Source organism: Anopheles merus, chromosome 3L, assembly GCF_017562075.2.
Source record: "Anopheles merus strain MAF chromosome 3L, AmerM5.1, whole genome shotgun sequence".
Taxonomy (NCBI): domain Eukaryota; kingdom Metazoa; phylum Arthropoda; class Insecta; order Diptera; family Culicidae; genus Anopheles; species Anopheles merus.
In genome coordinates, this window is record NC_054085.1 from 11,896,317 (window position 1) to 11,912,410 (window position 16,094).

Consider the following 16,094-nt stretch of genomic DNA (forward strand, 5'->3'; position numbering starts at 1 on the left):
CCATTTTCCCAAAAGGTGACGACGTTAAATCGGATTAGCCGGCGGTGTATCTGGTCGTTCAGTGTGCGTGTGTGTGTCTGCTATTGCTAACCAGGTACTCAGACGCGTGGTGTGTGTGTATTGTGAGCTTTAGAAGCGAACAGAACAGGGATTATTTTGCCTTTCTTTGCTGGACATCCAGCACGGCCGGCCCGCAATGCTAATTGTGGACATCAATCAGAATCATGGTTTATGGGTGGAGGACCATGGACACTCGTTTGGAGCGGATACGGAGGGGCTAAATATGATTGGCTTTTTGACACAATCATTTAGCGAGGGACGAATGGGGGCTATCAAGTATTGCATTTTTTCCCTGAAGTAGGAGGATAAGCTTTTGCCGCGAACAAAGGCACGACTTATTAATTGTGATCGTGGATCGTGTCGTCGTCCTCCGGCGGTGTGCGGTGTGTTAGTACGAGCGTGTTTTATAATTGCTTTTGCGGTTATGAAGTTCGACCATTTGAAAGGCTTAGGAGGTGTCATATTAAGCGTTTGAGAATGTATGACCATTTCAAATAAAAAATAACTTGACATACCAGTTGAGACGATTGCTGGTTAGGAAGGAGCTGTGGAAGGAAGGGAAATAACAGCACAATGTAGTTTTCTAGAGTTATTTGGGACGAAGCTGTCTTGCAACAAGAAACAAAAAAACAGGTAAAAATAATGTAAAGTTTAACTAGTGACATTGAATTACGTCAAAAATCTAAAATATTATCAAAATAGGATAAAACTAGGACATGATAGGAAATGACTTGTTCATTCTTAATGAATCTTTGTATGTGTTATTGATATGAGAATAGTTTTCATGACAAATTATTATCTTGAAGATTTCTGTAATCTAAATTCTAGTTTCATGAATAAGAATTGGATTTTTTTAAATGTTTTTTTTTTTATCTTTAAAGAAAGTGTTAGTTATTCTAAAGGATCTAGGATCATACAGTTCTATCTAACATCTATCAAATATTTATTGAAGAACTACCTAACAATTAGTATGGCTTAAGTTAAATTAAGTAAGAGAATTATCCTAATATAAATTTAATTAGCAGGAAGCTAAATTATATATTAATCTTGAAACTTGAACAGTGGTATTTCTGATCAATAATGTATCAATTAAATAAATTATTAGAAAAAAAATATTAAAACCAAACAAATTTATGTCAAAGTGATAAGTAATTTGATATATTCCTGGCTAAATTATGATAAGTATTTGAAGTTTTTGTTTTAATCTGCTACGAATAAACTCCTTCAATACATAAAAATCGAACAAGGTGAAAAAATTACATGAGAAAAGTAAATGAAACATAGATAAAAAAATAGATTCAAAAAAGATTAAAAAAGAACGTAGAAAAAAAAATTGGATTAAAAAAGTACATGAAAAAATGAGATAAAAAGATAAAATTGTTAAAACCTACCAGCTGGTTTTGCTTTTATACTTTTGCAAATGTATCCTAGAAGAAGAGATCATCGTTTGATGAAGATCAATCGACTGCTCGCTAAATAGGAAGCAAACCATCAAGTAACTTCTCAAGACAAGACCCACACCGACACAAACAACCAATTAATATCTATTAACCTTACCTTACGTTCCTCCATCCAGCCCAGCATATGCTCCTTCAATTCAATAGTTCCGACCGGATGTGTACCGCACGGTGCCCGCCAATGCACGCCAAATTCGATATCAAGCAAATCAAAATCCCATCTCATCCAGCAACCGTGCGTATCCGCAAATTGATCAATAACGCGCTCACATACCCTGATTTGATGCTTAATTTGCCCGTTTTTTTTTTTTGGTTGCTTTTTTCCTTTTGCCATACGGCACGTCGTTGTTGATTGTTCGTCAGATTTGCTAACTAGCTGTGAGGAACCATCATGCATGCCGCCGCGTGTGCGTGTGTGAAGTGGCATTAGGCTCAAGAGGCGGTTTGCCTCAACACTGTTCCCTCCCGGACTACCTTAAAGCCTTCACTTCCGTTCGCCGGTTGGTGTGTATCGGCAAAGATTAGATTTAAATCGAGATATCGTCGTCGTCCATCTGCAGCAGAGTGCTGTTGTGCTGTGTGGGGAAGGAAACCCCCCTGAAGAAAGGTCGTCCATTCTTTGGCGGCTTTGCTTTTTTTCGCTTCTTTTTCCGAAAAGCAGCTCTTCAAACACAGGAGTCAATTAAGAGTGAGGGTTTGGCAAACAGATTCCTTTTTTTCGGTTGGTATATTTCGGTAAAAAATAGAGCCCGAAAAAAGCTACTTCATCTGCAAAAAATCATATTCCATTCCTCCCCCAGTTGGGTGTGCTTTCTTCGCCTTTCTTTACGCTTTTCCTTTCTCCCTGCGGTGCCTAATTCGATCCAAGTAGGCCGAAATGGGCTCTATTAAGGTGTAAAGAGGCGTGAAAATATCGAACGGAACGGAACGGAAGTATGCCATTCGCTCGAGGGGTGCATGCTTGTACATCTAGTGTGCCATGTGATGCGTGCGGGTTTGCGGATGCTTCGAAAGCTCAATCAATACTAACGGCTCAACGATTGATCGGGTAGCGCGTGAAGCAGTTGCGCGAAAGTCTTTTAACACGCTTATAATATGAGGATCGTCCTAGATAAACAATTATCCGGGCCAATATCTGCTCTTGTATAGTTACGGTCAAACGGGTTTTTCATTTCCAAACCGTGCATTTTTTCAAATAATTGTATGCTTTCGATTCGATTGTAGTAGAACACCGTTAGCTCGACCATAACCATCACCCACGCAGAGCGCCACTGGGCACACACACACACGTGCGGCCGAGCTCATAAATTCACTAAATATTGCCACCACAAATCATGGGCATAATTTATGGCAAATAAATTAACCCCCTATCGATACGAGAGAGCGAGAGAGAGAGAAGAAGAAAAACTGTCCCCACTGTCGTGTGCTTGTGCCCAGGTGGAGAGATAAATCACGCGCGTAATCCAGTAATTTATTGAGAGGTTTGTCTTCTTCCTTCCTTCCTTCGTTTCGTTAAACTCTTTTTACACTACTTGTTTTGGGGTGCATTTTGTTGGTTCATTGGCACTACTACAATGTTGGTCGAATAAGACACGTTAAACTGAGAGACTGTCAGGTGGTGGAGTGTGTTCGCTCTCTTTAATCAATATACAATCGTTCGAGTATCGAGCTGTTGTTGTCCTCTTGGGGGGAGGGGGGTTTTCGTTTTCGGTAGAAGTGCTACCTCTGTTTAGGAGTTATTAGTTTTCCTCGTCTAACAAGAGGCTTATGGAGGAGTTGTGATTAATTTGATTTTAAAATGCGCGTTAATAGTCCGGAATTGATTAAAGTTACAGTTTAATGGAAGACGCTATAGGCGGTGTGTAGTATAAGAATGCTTTTGGAGCTCCGGTTATTAAATATATTTTGAAGAAAATTAGCTCGAATATCTATACAGGACAGGATTTGATACCTTTTTCAGATTTTTCAGATTTTTTTCATTTAACATTTGTCTCAGTGTTGTACTTCAAATCAAGAAGCAATGTTTCTGTGCCAAACGATGTTTGGTTTTGTAATTGTTTGGGTTTATTGAATTGATATGTTATCTTATAAGCTAGATGCATGAACTGGTTAACGTTAAGCTTATTGTTGGGAAACCCTTTTTGGCTTGATTTGTTCTAATAATATGTTATGTTATATTTTTTTAAAATATTGTCTAACCTTTGTAATAGAAAAATGGATTTTTTTTCGGCTGGCTATAGAGAAAAAAACTAAGAAAGATCATTTATTTGAAAGATGAAAGTCGTTTGAAAGGCAATTATTTAAGCTAACTTGCAACATTAAATCTACGACTTTGCGAGCTGCCTTTCGTCAGTTATCCCAAATTATCGGCGTGGAGGATAATTTTCGTGTCCTCCTCAGTTTTAACTACAAAATTGTTGGAGTAGAGTTTCGATGGGACGCAGCTGGGGGATGTTGGAACGGTTCGCGGACTAGAGTGTTCATATCGAAATTCAGTCGAAATTCACCTAAAATGGTTGCATTGAGTTTTGGCGATATTGCTTGCCGCTACGAAGCCAGTGGACGCGATTTCTGCTTCCTGATATGTTTGGTATTGTTTCTCAGGTACTATTGCACTGGGTAGTCTTTTAAGTAGTTTTTAGTCAGGACCTCCCGGCCAAGTGAACGCAGCAATGTCCCTCGATCTTCATTTTAAGTTTCCTTTGGAGCCTCAAGTCACTCAGGGTTATCGGTCATTCGGAACCGGTCTTTCTTTCGATGCTCTAATTGTTGTCCGGTAGTGCCAAGATGTTGTAGGCGCCAGAACAAGCTTATACGAGGCCCACAAAGTCCGTGTTAGCCGCTAAGAGATGACGTTCTTTGATCGCGCACGCTGCTGAACGAAGTTGCTTCACTTTTGTGGCCATAACAGTTAGAGTTCCTCTTTCTAGGTGTGAAATTGCGTCCACTGACTTATGAGATACTATTATTGAAAGTGCAAATGACGTTTCGTTAGTATGAGTTAATGAATAAATTCATGAAAATCGACTATTTTTGTTCATTTTTGTTCATTGCGAAAGAAAGTAGAAGTAATGTGTGCATTCTCTAATGCAGTTTGAAAGTATGGAAGAAGGAGAATATTATCTAGTTTTTATTAGTATTAGTAATTTAGTAATTGTGAAACTTTGTCAAATGTCAAAGATTTACTGGATGTACTAATGTACTAATACAAAACTAGTAATAATGATCATCAACTGAGTTATTTTTTCACCACTCTTGAATGAGTTTGACTTACATTGCTTATGCTTAGATTGATAAAAGACACTGTTATAATGTGCTTCTATATTCATTTGAAATTTTGTTTTTTTTTTCAAGATATGTGACTTGACTTTAAAATGCATACACAAGCCCCGTCTCAGGATGTTTGTTATATTTTTCATTTATTGCATCCACATTGTGTATGCAAACCAACACTAAAACTTCCAGTTACTTTTTCTCCACCAAAAGCTGTTCCGAAAGTTTATAATTCACCTGGTTTTTGTTAGATCCCTTTGCTTTGTGGGCAATGCTTGTTGAACAGTAAACATAAAATTGAAATCATAAAAGAAAGGTCTAAATTCATGTACAGTGGCATCAAATATCAACACAAACGTAGTACTAAATCTAGCAAACTGCACTCGGAACAAATGTGCAATTATCCTACCAACCATGTACCGTTCTCTCATGCGCTGTAAAGATGCTTTTCTTCTCTAAACAGCAATCCTAGCAATTTGCACCCCAAAACTGCTCAAGAAGCCGAAACCGTGCATTGTTTGCGTGCACAGGACGGTAGGCAGATTGCCGTCGTGTACTACACAAAAGTATTTGGTTGCATTTTTGTGTTGGGCCAGTTAATTGGGCAGCAATGACAGGATTGCTGGTGTGTAACCTTTTCTTCTTTCTTTCCTCTGTACTTTCCCTCTTCCACTGTGGTAGCTTTTATTGTGCTGCTGCAGCTCAAACAGAAGGGAAAAGAGTTGTGCTCTGGGCCGTTAATTGGGAGGTGTTAGAAAAGGTGTTCTCTGAATGCAAATGCACACGGTAAAGTGCAGAAAGAGCACACACTCACACACTTTATTGGTTAATAGACCGCTCCCTCACCCGGATGCCCTTTCATCGGTATAGGTTTGCTCGATCAAAAGGTTTTTAAGAAAAGTTTTCTGGTAGCCGCCTCAGCAAACAATCGTAAATCAGCGTTTGTTTCGTAAAGGCGTTCGGTCTGCTCGGTGTGTTTGTCTTTCTTTAGGGCCCAATAGTCGCTTCGATGCTCGATCGTATAACAATCGGAACAGAGCAGAACAGAATTCCCAATTTCCACTGTTTGTTTTTCCACCGTGTTTTGTGTTTGTATTTCGCATAGCACAACTGTGCGGCCTCTCAGGCAACCAAACACTGCAAAAAAACTGCTATAAAAAGCATACAATTAAACAAAAAAAAAAGGAAACATACCTCCCCAAATAGAATGTGATGTGGGTTTTTTTGCTTCTTCATTTGCTTGCGATAAAATGGCAAACACAAAGAGGAAAAAAGCGAAAGCAAAACATGTGCCAAACAAACTGAACAGAAGAAAAAAATGTCCACAATTCACATTATTATGGCTGGGCCATAAAAAAACGGTTCCCTGGCTAATCGAAAAAATATGGTGCTGTGTGTGTGTGTAGCATGAATTGTCATCCATATGAGGTCCACGACGAAGGGAAAGAGAGAGAGAGAGAGCACGAGGGGGCTGTATAATGTAACAGGATCGATTTCATGCACACTCGTAGGTCATAAAATCGGCACAACAGGTAACCCCGGCAGGATGAGATTAGTAAGAAAAAAAAGGTAAAAAAATACATCCAATGAACTCTGTTCGTATGAAAGAGAGTGTCTTTTTTGTGTGACTTTACACTCTAGCACTGAGCGTGCATAAAGTTTGCCGGCATTTTTTCTCCAATTTTGCTGTCCTCCCCCATCAAACGAACCCAAAACTGCACACAATGCTGCTAGTGTTGGGTTTGAAAGCTTTAATTAACTCCGCAATCGTTAAACCCTGACTGTCTGACGGTCCTTGTTGTTGTTCCCTTGGAGGTGTCAATTGGATGTTTGACTTTGTTTCGTAAAAGAGCTGCTCCATTCTCACGCAAAATGTTTCAGCAAACAGAATGATAAGGATAATAACATGGATGATAGCGTATTAAATGTCAAGTTTGGAAAAAAGGAAGAAACAACTTAAAGCTCGCTTTAAAACAGAAGCGCGAAAAAAATGGCGCAGAAAAGCTCCATTAGCTTTGAGGTTAATGGTAACAGGGTAAAGTTGGGAGAGAGTTTTGATTTGATGATGTTTACAGTTTGTTTTATGATAAATTTGACGCAATTTGAAGCTTTGAATGATGGAAAAATGCTCATTTTGGAAGACATTTTATTTACTACTTGAACTTGGTTAAAGTCGTGCAGCATCATGCCCTGTTTACTGTAGTAATTGGTGTAGTTGAGCTTCATGGTCTGTTGTCAAGATAAGCTGGTCTTGTAATTTTAGCTTAAAATTGAATGTAGAGAACGCTTTTATAGTTTTATCATTTAACGTTGCAATTTTTAACTTCCAATGGTTTTAAAACAGGTTTCCATGCTATCTGAAAGAGTGAGCACACTTTCTCGATTATTCTTAGCACGTTCTTAGAATGATGTCTCTTATATTAGCTCGTAAAAGTGATAGGTTTTAAATGTTGTCCAATTATTAAACAATATTTGTTAGATTATTTGGGATTATTATAACACATTGTCATTCATTTGACCCATTCGTTAGATTCCAAGTTGAACAAAAACGTGTTCAACAGTCTACCAGACACTGTGGGTCCTAAGCTCCAGTAGAAGCAGATGAAAGCAACAACCATAAAAAGGGCAATAAATTGGTCATATTGATACCAGTATCTCATAAAACTAATCATTAAGCTAGATCAATGCTAGTAACAGCAATACATACTCTCTCTACTCAACTTTTGTATGCTCCCCCGATTCGGTAACATTTTCAACAGTTTAATTTGGAGCTGTAGCACAACCCCAAACACCACCTTATTGGCAATCATGTTTTCAGGGCAAGTAAGCACAAGCGTACACAGCAACTAAAAAAGAATACGACTAAAGAAATAAATAATACAGTGCAACGATGCCAAAAACAACCCACAGAAACCAATAAGAAACAGCTGAAAGAGAAAGAATGAGAAAGATATAGGGAGAGACAAAACCATAACAAACTAAGCAAAGAAAGTAACGAAAAGAAAGGAAAGAATGAACGAACAGAGCGACCGGACCTGACCGGAAAGCGGAAGAATGAAACGGGAGATTGCAGTGGAAGGAAAGAAAGAAAGAAACGATACAAAAACGAGCGTAAGAAACAAGCAAACTCCACACAATGCAACCTCGGGGAAAAGCTTTTTCCCTTTTCTTCATGAAAAGAAGAAAGAAAAAGGAAATAAAAGCGAAAAAAAGCACGCACCCGAACTGCGAAGAAAAGCTTTTATTGTGTTCAGGCCTTTGTGTTCAGGCCACGACCGGTGCGGCATTGTATTCGGGGAAGCGTGGAGCGGTGGCATGCCGAGGCCATTAAAGCTTTTGCAGTCGAGGCAAAGCGGAAAAGAGATAGCTGCTTGTGCTGCCCCGTGTGAATCCTTGCCAAGCTCTTCGCAAGCGCGAGGTGGGTCGATGGGCGATCGAATTCCCGTCTTTTCCCGGGAGGGGAAGTACAAACAAAACAAAAATGCGAACAAAACGGATGTGAAAGAGTAAAAGAAAAGCAAAGCAAAACGTCTTTTTTGGGCGAAGTAATTCCACTCACAAAAAGTTGGCGAAGAAATTCCACTCACAACCTACAGCCCCCCTATTTCATCATCAAAAGCACATAAAAATATGTTGCATTTTCCCGGCAAAGACTAAAAAAGAAAAAAAGAAAAAACCGTAGCCATTGCAGGAAATGGTATCGAAATAAAGCTCCGCAATTAACAACATAAGAGAGAAGGAAAGAAAAGGCAAAGCAGCTGTTTTCCGGTGTAGACGAGAAAGCACACAGAAGAAGAGAAGAGTAAACATACAGGGAGGCCGGGTGGGGGATAACAGCAAAAGCTTTGTTGCTGTGCCCCTTCCCAACCCCAACAAACCATTTGTACAATAAAGGGCGGAATTTGAAGAGAATGAGAATAAAGGCGTAATAGTGAGAAGAATGGCTCCCCTTTTATTCCTGTTGTGTGTACTGTTGGTGGTGCACAAAACGGTGCAAAAAGGTGGTGCGAGCGAGATGAGACAACCACAGGGAAGCTCATGTAACCACGCCTCCTTTTCTTGTGGCGCGAGTGAGCAGCCAGCGTGAGTTTGATGAGAACGCTCTCACGCTGAAATCGCGCGCTCGCTCTCTCTCGCTATTGTGCTGCGTACATGATTGCCATCTCATTCTAGCAGAAAGAATGGGAGTTTGCGCTTTAGGTGAAAAGGCAGGCGACGTTTTAAAATAGAAAGAGAGAGAGAGCGTATGAAAGAGTCCATTAAAAGCGAGCAAGAAAGCAGACAAAGCGATGAATTAAACATGGAAAGAATGGTGAACAGAGAGAACAAAACGCAAAACGCGCAGAGCAAAAACACAAGGGAGACAGAAAGAGCGCACGCTTTGTAGGAAACAAAACAACCCGTGTCGTGCCGTCGTTTGCCGAGCGATCATCTCTCCCGACCCGTAGCCGTGGTGCGGCAAAACATTTCAATACGTTCCCAGCTCTGGAGCCGAACGGACACTTTCCCCGTCGTCTTTGTCGTCGTCTCGCGAGATCCGCCTGAGTTCGAACAAGATAAATAGTAAAATAAAGCAAAGAATCGATCTTTATTAGGTGGTGCAACAAACGCGTCTAAAGAACGAAGCATTGAAGCGAACAGTTTCCCACAATCGCGTACAACACGCCAATTGTTAGTGTGAATAAAACAATTTCGGATTCGAGTCGTGCATTATTCGTGCGATTGTTTGTGCTGCTGTTTTGCTCAATCAATTTGGTGCTGTTGGAACGACAGCCAGTGTTTGTGTGTGTGAATTAGTGATTTGCAAAAAGATCAATGAAACAATTGTAAAACAAGTATTTGAAAACCACTAAAACGTATCCACACAAAAAACCCAGTAAAGTGCTACTGCTTACAAAAACGGTTCATAAAGAGACCTGCCCTGTGAAGACACATTTAGCAAGCAGTTGTGTGCTGTTTTTGCCAATTCTGTGTACTTGTGACTAGTGCATGCGAGTGTTGAAAGTGCTAGAAAACACAAATACACACAATTATCATGATTAATCATCACACGATGGCCAGCCTGGGACATCCGCACTACGGGTTTGCGCTCAGCAACGGGATGGACATACCGCCGGCGGCGGACTTTGCCCCACAGCCACACCACAGCCCCAACTCACCCACCGATCATCTTGGGCTGAAGCGTGGTCTCACCTTCCCGGCATCGTCGCTGGCCAGCCTACAGGGTCACGGGGCAATGCATGGGGCGGCCCATCACCATCACGCATCACTCGGACAGAACGGGGCAGCGGGTGGTGGAGGTATGGGTGGTGGCGGCGGTGGTGGTGTCAATGGACAGACCTCCCCCGGCCAGGAAGGACACATCAAGCGGCCGATGAACGCGTTCATGGTGTGGTCCCGACTGCAGCGCCGCCAGATCGCGAAGGACAACCCGAAGATGCACAACTCGGAGATCTCCAAGCGGCTCGGCTCGGAGTGGAAGCTGCTGACCGAGGCCCAGAAGCGCCCATTCATCGATGAGGCGAAGCGACTGCGGGCAACGCACATGAAGGAGCATCCCGACTACAAGTATCGGCCACGCCGCAAGCCCAAGAACCCGCTGGCCAGTGCGGCGAACGGGCTGGGAGCGCTGGGCGCCATGCAACAGAGCGGTAAGGCCGGTTCGCTCGGATCCTCCTACCCGTTCCCGCAGCTACCGCCCTACTTTGCCCCGGCCCATCCACTGCAGCAGCTCGAGCAGCACTACCCGGTGCCGTACTTTGGCAGCTTTGATCCACTCACCCTCCAGAAGCTGCACCAGTCGCAGCAGCAAAGCGTCCACCAGGCGGGCCATTCGCCCGTCGGCGGGTTGGGCGGCGATAGTGGCAAACAGTCGGCCGGACAGCAGCTTCCACCTACCTCGCTCAGCTCGTTCTACTCGAACATTTACGCCGGCATCTCGGCGTCGGCGGCGGCCGCACCGCTCTATGCCGCGCACTCCAACAGCCTGTACAACACCTCGTCCACGTCGTCCGCGTCGCCCGGTTCGAGCCCGAGCGCATCCCAGTCCACGCTGCCCGATCTGGAGAACGCGATGAGGCGACCGGTGCAGGTCATCTACTAGGAAGCATAGGAAGCAGAAGAAGCGTTAGAGAATCTAGAGGAGCCACTGTTCTGTGAACATGTGGCGTACGTTTTAATTTTACGCAAAATCCCGATCCTCCCGTATCCTATCCTTCTTTACCCAGTTAGGCTAGTGTGTGTGTGTGTGTATGTCGATCAGTGTATTTGTATGTGTAAATAGTTAGCGTAAAAAGCAGATGCAGCCTCACACACTCTTCGGGCCGGTTTCGCCTCCTCCGGCAAAATCCGGGGGTGGGTATTTGTTTTAATTTATTCTACTGGCCTGCTCGCTCAGAGGCTCTAGAGGAGTCGCATTTCCCAATTTTAGGTAATAGGAGAATTTTAACACTTTTAATTAATAAGACGCAAAACAACAGACATACACACACAAAAAGTGGAGCGGAAAATAGGAGAAAAAAGGGTTCGTTTTGGAGCGCTTTTTGTTTGGAGCGTTTCGTAAGCGGGAACCAACAAACCGTAGGAACATTATACCTCTCGATTTATTAGTTTTGTTTTTTTGTGTTTATTTTGGGTTAGGTTTTTTTAGTGTTAAAAACCCAATGCCCCAGAATTGCAAACGAGACTGGCTGATCTACCATTCCCTGTGTTTTTGTTTCTGTTTTTGTACATATATTACTGGAAGCGATGAGCGCCAACCTCAACGAACGGAACAAAACGTATAGGAAATAAAAGAATTAAAAACAAAAAAACATCCCAAATCATAACTTACACGGTGTATGAAAGTCTTAAAAAAGATAGCTTATAAGAGAGTACTTCACCCAAGAAGAGAAAAAAAAAGTCCACTGACTCGCCCCATAACGTGGTGGGTGGAAGTCTTACAGGTTTCGCTGCCTAATTGTGTCACCTTCTTTGTTCTGGACGATTGTCTAATTCTAATTAGCTCTATCTAAGTGGAAGAAGCGGTGTAAGAAGCGAACAAATAGGGTTTTTACAATGCGCCCCGAAGCATTAACAGTTTCATTGTCGATGTCGTTGGACGTGCAAGCGTCGATGGTCGTGGTAAGGCTATTATTTGTTATCTAATGTCTTTGTCAGCATTTGGGCGTATATTGAGGAGATGATCGGAGGGAAAAGAGTGTAAAAAAAACTAAAGAAGAAAATACAAAAAATAGAACAAAAAAAAACTCAAGTCTCAATGAAAGATCGAAATAAAAATTATTTGAAATAAAAATATCAAAATTGCAGTTGTTAAATTCATCACAGCTTGATATTGAAGGAAAGAAACAGTATTGGAGGCGAAAAATATTACAAAGAAACACATTTGGCATTGTTTTGTTTCGTGTTTTGAAGGACTTCAGAGATCACAGATTTTGTTTGTGTAGTTGGAATCAGAGGGGTTCGATCGTTTCTGTTGTTGCTTTCCAAGTATATTTGTATGTTTCTTGATATTATTAAATTTGTTACACGATTAATTGGATGTTCTTATAGTGTTTTTTATATTGTTTTTATGCACTGTGTCGTACATTATAATTTATTTTTTAAATTTGTGTTTCTCTTACCGTTTTATGTTTCTGATGTTTAAGCTGTTAAGTTGTTTCCCATCAATTTTTAAACAATTGATTTTAGAAAAGTTAGTAAATTGAGGAATATTTAAAAAAATATGCAAAAAAACATTCTTGAAAGGAAGTGAAACTAGTTTAAAATATTTCGGAAAATATTCCCCAATTCCCAAAAATTGAAAAATGTGTTATTGATTTCTTATTTTATTTTTTTTTAAATATTTTTCTTATGTTTCCTCTTACAATGTGCATGATGTAAGTGTTATGTTTGAGGTGTGACTTATTTTACAAGTTATTCAAATGAATTGTATTGATCTTTAAAATACTTAGCTGGACTATAAAAATGACTGTCTGCTTTAATGTTAGAAGAATGGTTGAAACTTGTTTTAATAACCTTGGCTGTTTCCTTAATCTTTTCGAAACGATCTCACGATAAATTCAACTTCAAAAATTTACCATGTTGAGCAAATATCGTCAATTATTCTATGGACTGTTGCTTGAATTTATGTATTAACCTGTAGTGCATTTGCTCAATGTTTTTGCATCACACAGTGAGATTAATACTAAAATAGACAAGTATTTACAATAATATTTTGTTAAAAAAGTATACTGTATTCATTTCATTCATACTTTTTTAACAAAATATTATTATAGTTTTATTGTGATTATTGAAGATGAATTTTTATATTTTAGTTGTTTTATAAACTAATAATTGATGTGAACAACGTCCCATTTTTAACGATATTACGAATAGAGCCGCATTTCCGTATGTTTCATCATGTATGAATTAATCTATTCCCATACACCCTTTTCCGGTTGCATCCTTTTAATGGTTGTAGAAAGCGTAATTGGATGTCTTGTTAGATGTTATGGTGTTTAACAATAACTTTTTGACCGCTTGACACTAATTTAATGTTTGTTTGATACCCTTTTACCGAAACACTTCTTGATCGAAACCAAATTCGAACCACACGTCGTTGGTCGTTAGCACTGTTTGCGCCTGCAGTCCGGTGGAGTCCATTATTCGATTTATTATCTCCTCAACTACGGACCGAAAATATCGAACTACTCCCTTCCCTCTCCCTCTTCGCAATACGCACACAACGCAATTCCATTAGCAGTAAAAATGTCATCGACAACAGGCACCCGTGGCACGCCGGTTGACATTCTCACTCACCGGCTGTGTGCAGTTTGAGTTGTCCATTGTTTGCAGGCCCGACAGGGAGGAAACCCCATCAAAACTCGGCACTCAGAAGCTTCAGGAAAAAAACCCTTTAACGGAAAACTGCTTTCCCCCATACCTCCTTCTCAGGGTGGACAAATAATGAACTTTTGGCTTGGAAAAACTTCCTCGCAAAACATTGGCCATAAATAAAGTACTTCCCGTTTTTGTTTTGCACGGCAGTCCATTCGTTCTTTCTCTCTGCTGCTGGCCTTTCTTGCCCTTCATTTTCCTGTGCGCAATGCAATAGTGTAGCGAGCCATTGGAAATGTGTCCACCGTGTACAAAGTAGCAGAGAATCGAACGAAAGAAAAAAGAACAGGATCATCGAGAACCATTCGCATCGCACGCGGTTCCGGTGCCAATATTTCCGTAACTTCCGGCATCCGGGTTCCGCCGTCTCTTCACTTGTTCATTATGTGATTTGTTTCGTGGCGGCAGGCACAATGCCACGTTGTGTCCCCTTTACAATCGCCAAAAGTGTGCACATCACCCACAAAAAAAAAATTACAATCAAATTTATATCTGCAGAAGGATGGTTTTGGAGAGTTTATTCTTTAAATAAGTGTATTCGTCTCTCCCTCGTAGAGCCTGTCTCTCTAGCTCACTAAGCTCTTTAAAAACCACCGTCAAAGCGCATTTCGCATTGCTTCCTTCATTGGCAACGGTGTTGTTACCATGGAGATCTTCACCGTTTTTATTTTGGGGGTTGTAGAACGGTTTGGGGCGGCCAAAGCGAATCTCTGTCGTGTCATAATGCGTGGCCAAAATTGAGGGTGTGCCTTGCCGTGGGCCGACCGACCCGTAGTCGGAGCCTGCTTTGCTGAAGATGAATAATTGCATGTGGAAGTGATTGTCACAATATGCTTCGCGGATCATTGCACTCCCTTCTTTCGCGTGCTTCGGTTTGGGCAAACCGTGGTGCATTATCTCGGTTGAGAAGGGTGCCCCCGAGAACTCTAGGCTGGCACGCGGACACAATCCTGCAGCGAAAAGTGGCTTGTGGCGCGCGGGGTTACTGCTTGATCCGTGCTCATTGTAGAATAAAATACGCGTTTTAGAGCAAGGGAGGTTTTTCCCAAAATGAGATTGTTATTGGTTTTATGGCAAATCGGTTGATACATAACGTACTCCTCCTCCTCCTCCTACTACTGGATGCTGTGTGGTGGATGGGAAGCAGCAGCCGCAACACGCACACTTGAAGCTGATTTGCCTAGTGACACGCTTTTGCGCTGGTTTTGGGTTGCTGATAAGCGATCAGCTCTCGTTAGGAGGATCGTTAACGTTGGAGGTTCTTTTTAAAGGATGAAAATATCCTGGAGTGAATGGCACGAGCGTTCACTCTTAATACGATTGAATGATAACGCGTATTTAATTATTTAAATGTTAACTGGTAGAAATTGGGGTAGAAGTTCTAATGCTTACCAGTAATGAGAGGGTTTTGTGTAGCGTTAAGTAGCGTGTGTATGATCGTAACGATACATAAATATTAGGATTTGGTGTGGTTTTAGAATAAATGATTAACGGCTTTTTCGGCAAAAGACGCGAAGGAGTGTTGTTTAGTGAGCATCAAGAGCTCTTTTTATTCTTGAATTCTTTCTTGACTTGAGTTGAGGTCCCAAGAGCGGCATATATTGAGAATACCGCTAAGCATTTCAAACATTCGAATTTCAATTAAATGTTGAATTTAAACTTTTAGACAGAAAATTTCTGTGTTTCAAAAATAATGAAATAAAATAATATTGAACGTGTGAAATGTAACACTTTAGGGATCCCTTTGATTTTAACCCTTTTTAAAACTCTTACCGCTGTCTTTTAATATCCTTCCTCTTAATCACAATTTCTTCTATTTTCTTGCTTTCCTTTTTAACTTTACGTTCCCTTGGACACTATTGTTATAGGATACACAGTTAAGTCAGAATAAACTACAGAGTTTCTCAAAGTTTTTGTTTTGTTGGCCCGAGTTTTTACCTTCATTGTATTAGTTATTTTATTCTTTAAAATTATAATTCATAACACTAGGACGATTCCCAAAAATTGTGCGACAAATCCAAAATAAATAATTATGGAGACAAAAACTAAACCATGAGACAAATGGGAAAATGGTAAACGTAAACATCATGCAAACCCTGCAATAAATTAACTTATTAATCTGAATCATACGAGATCTGATCTCGAGGCGAACATATTGTTAAATCGTGCATGCATTAGCGAGCTACAGAGAAACCCACTTGAAGACATAGAATTACAATAATTGTTCACCTTTAACTCTACATTCATCCTTCAGCTTTATGACGTCATTTTGAACATTAGATCCTTTGAACCGGATACTTGCTGTAGAAAATGAATAAACATTAAATAACAGTACGACACCAGGACGTTTGCGGAATTTCGAGTAAACTGACCAAGCGTTGATAATTCAATGTTTATTCGCCATTGATTTTTTAATGTTTATTCGTT

At 40.7% G+C, this 16,094-nt stretch overlaps 1 protein-coding gene across 1 annotated transcript; it reads left to right on the plus strand.

Annotated features, from left to right (window-relative positions):
- The first annotated feature begins 9,190 nt into the window (after positions 1 to 9,190).
- On the plus strand, positions 9,191 to 11,991 carry LOC121599895 (SOX domain-containing protein dichaete). Its single transcript, XM_041928019.1, has one exon. It carries the CDS (start codon positions 9,826 to 9,828, stop codon positions 10,891 to 10,893), a length of 1,068 nt encoding a protein of 355 aa, XP_041783953.1. The 5' UTR covers positions 9,191 to 9,825; the 3' UTR covers positions 10,894 to 11,991.
- Positions 11,992 to 16,094: the final 4,103 nt, after the last annotated feature.

Coding starts and splice junctions, on each gene's coding strand:
- LOC121599895 (XM_041928019.1), top strand. CDS start 9,826: ATGATTAATCATCACACGATGGCCAGCCTGGGACATCCGCACTACGGG.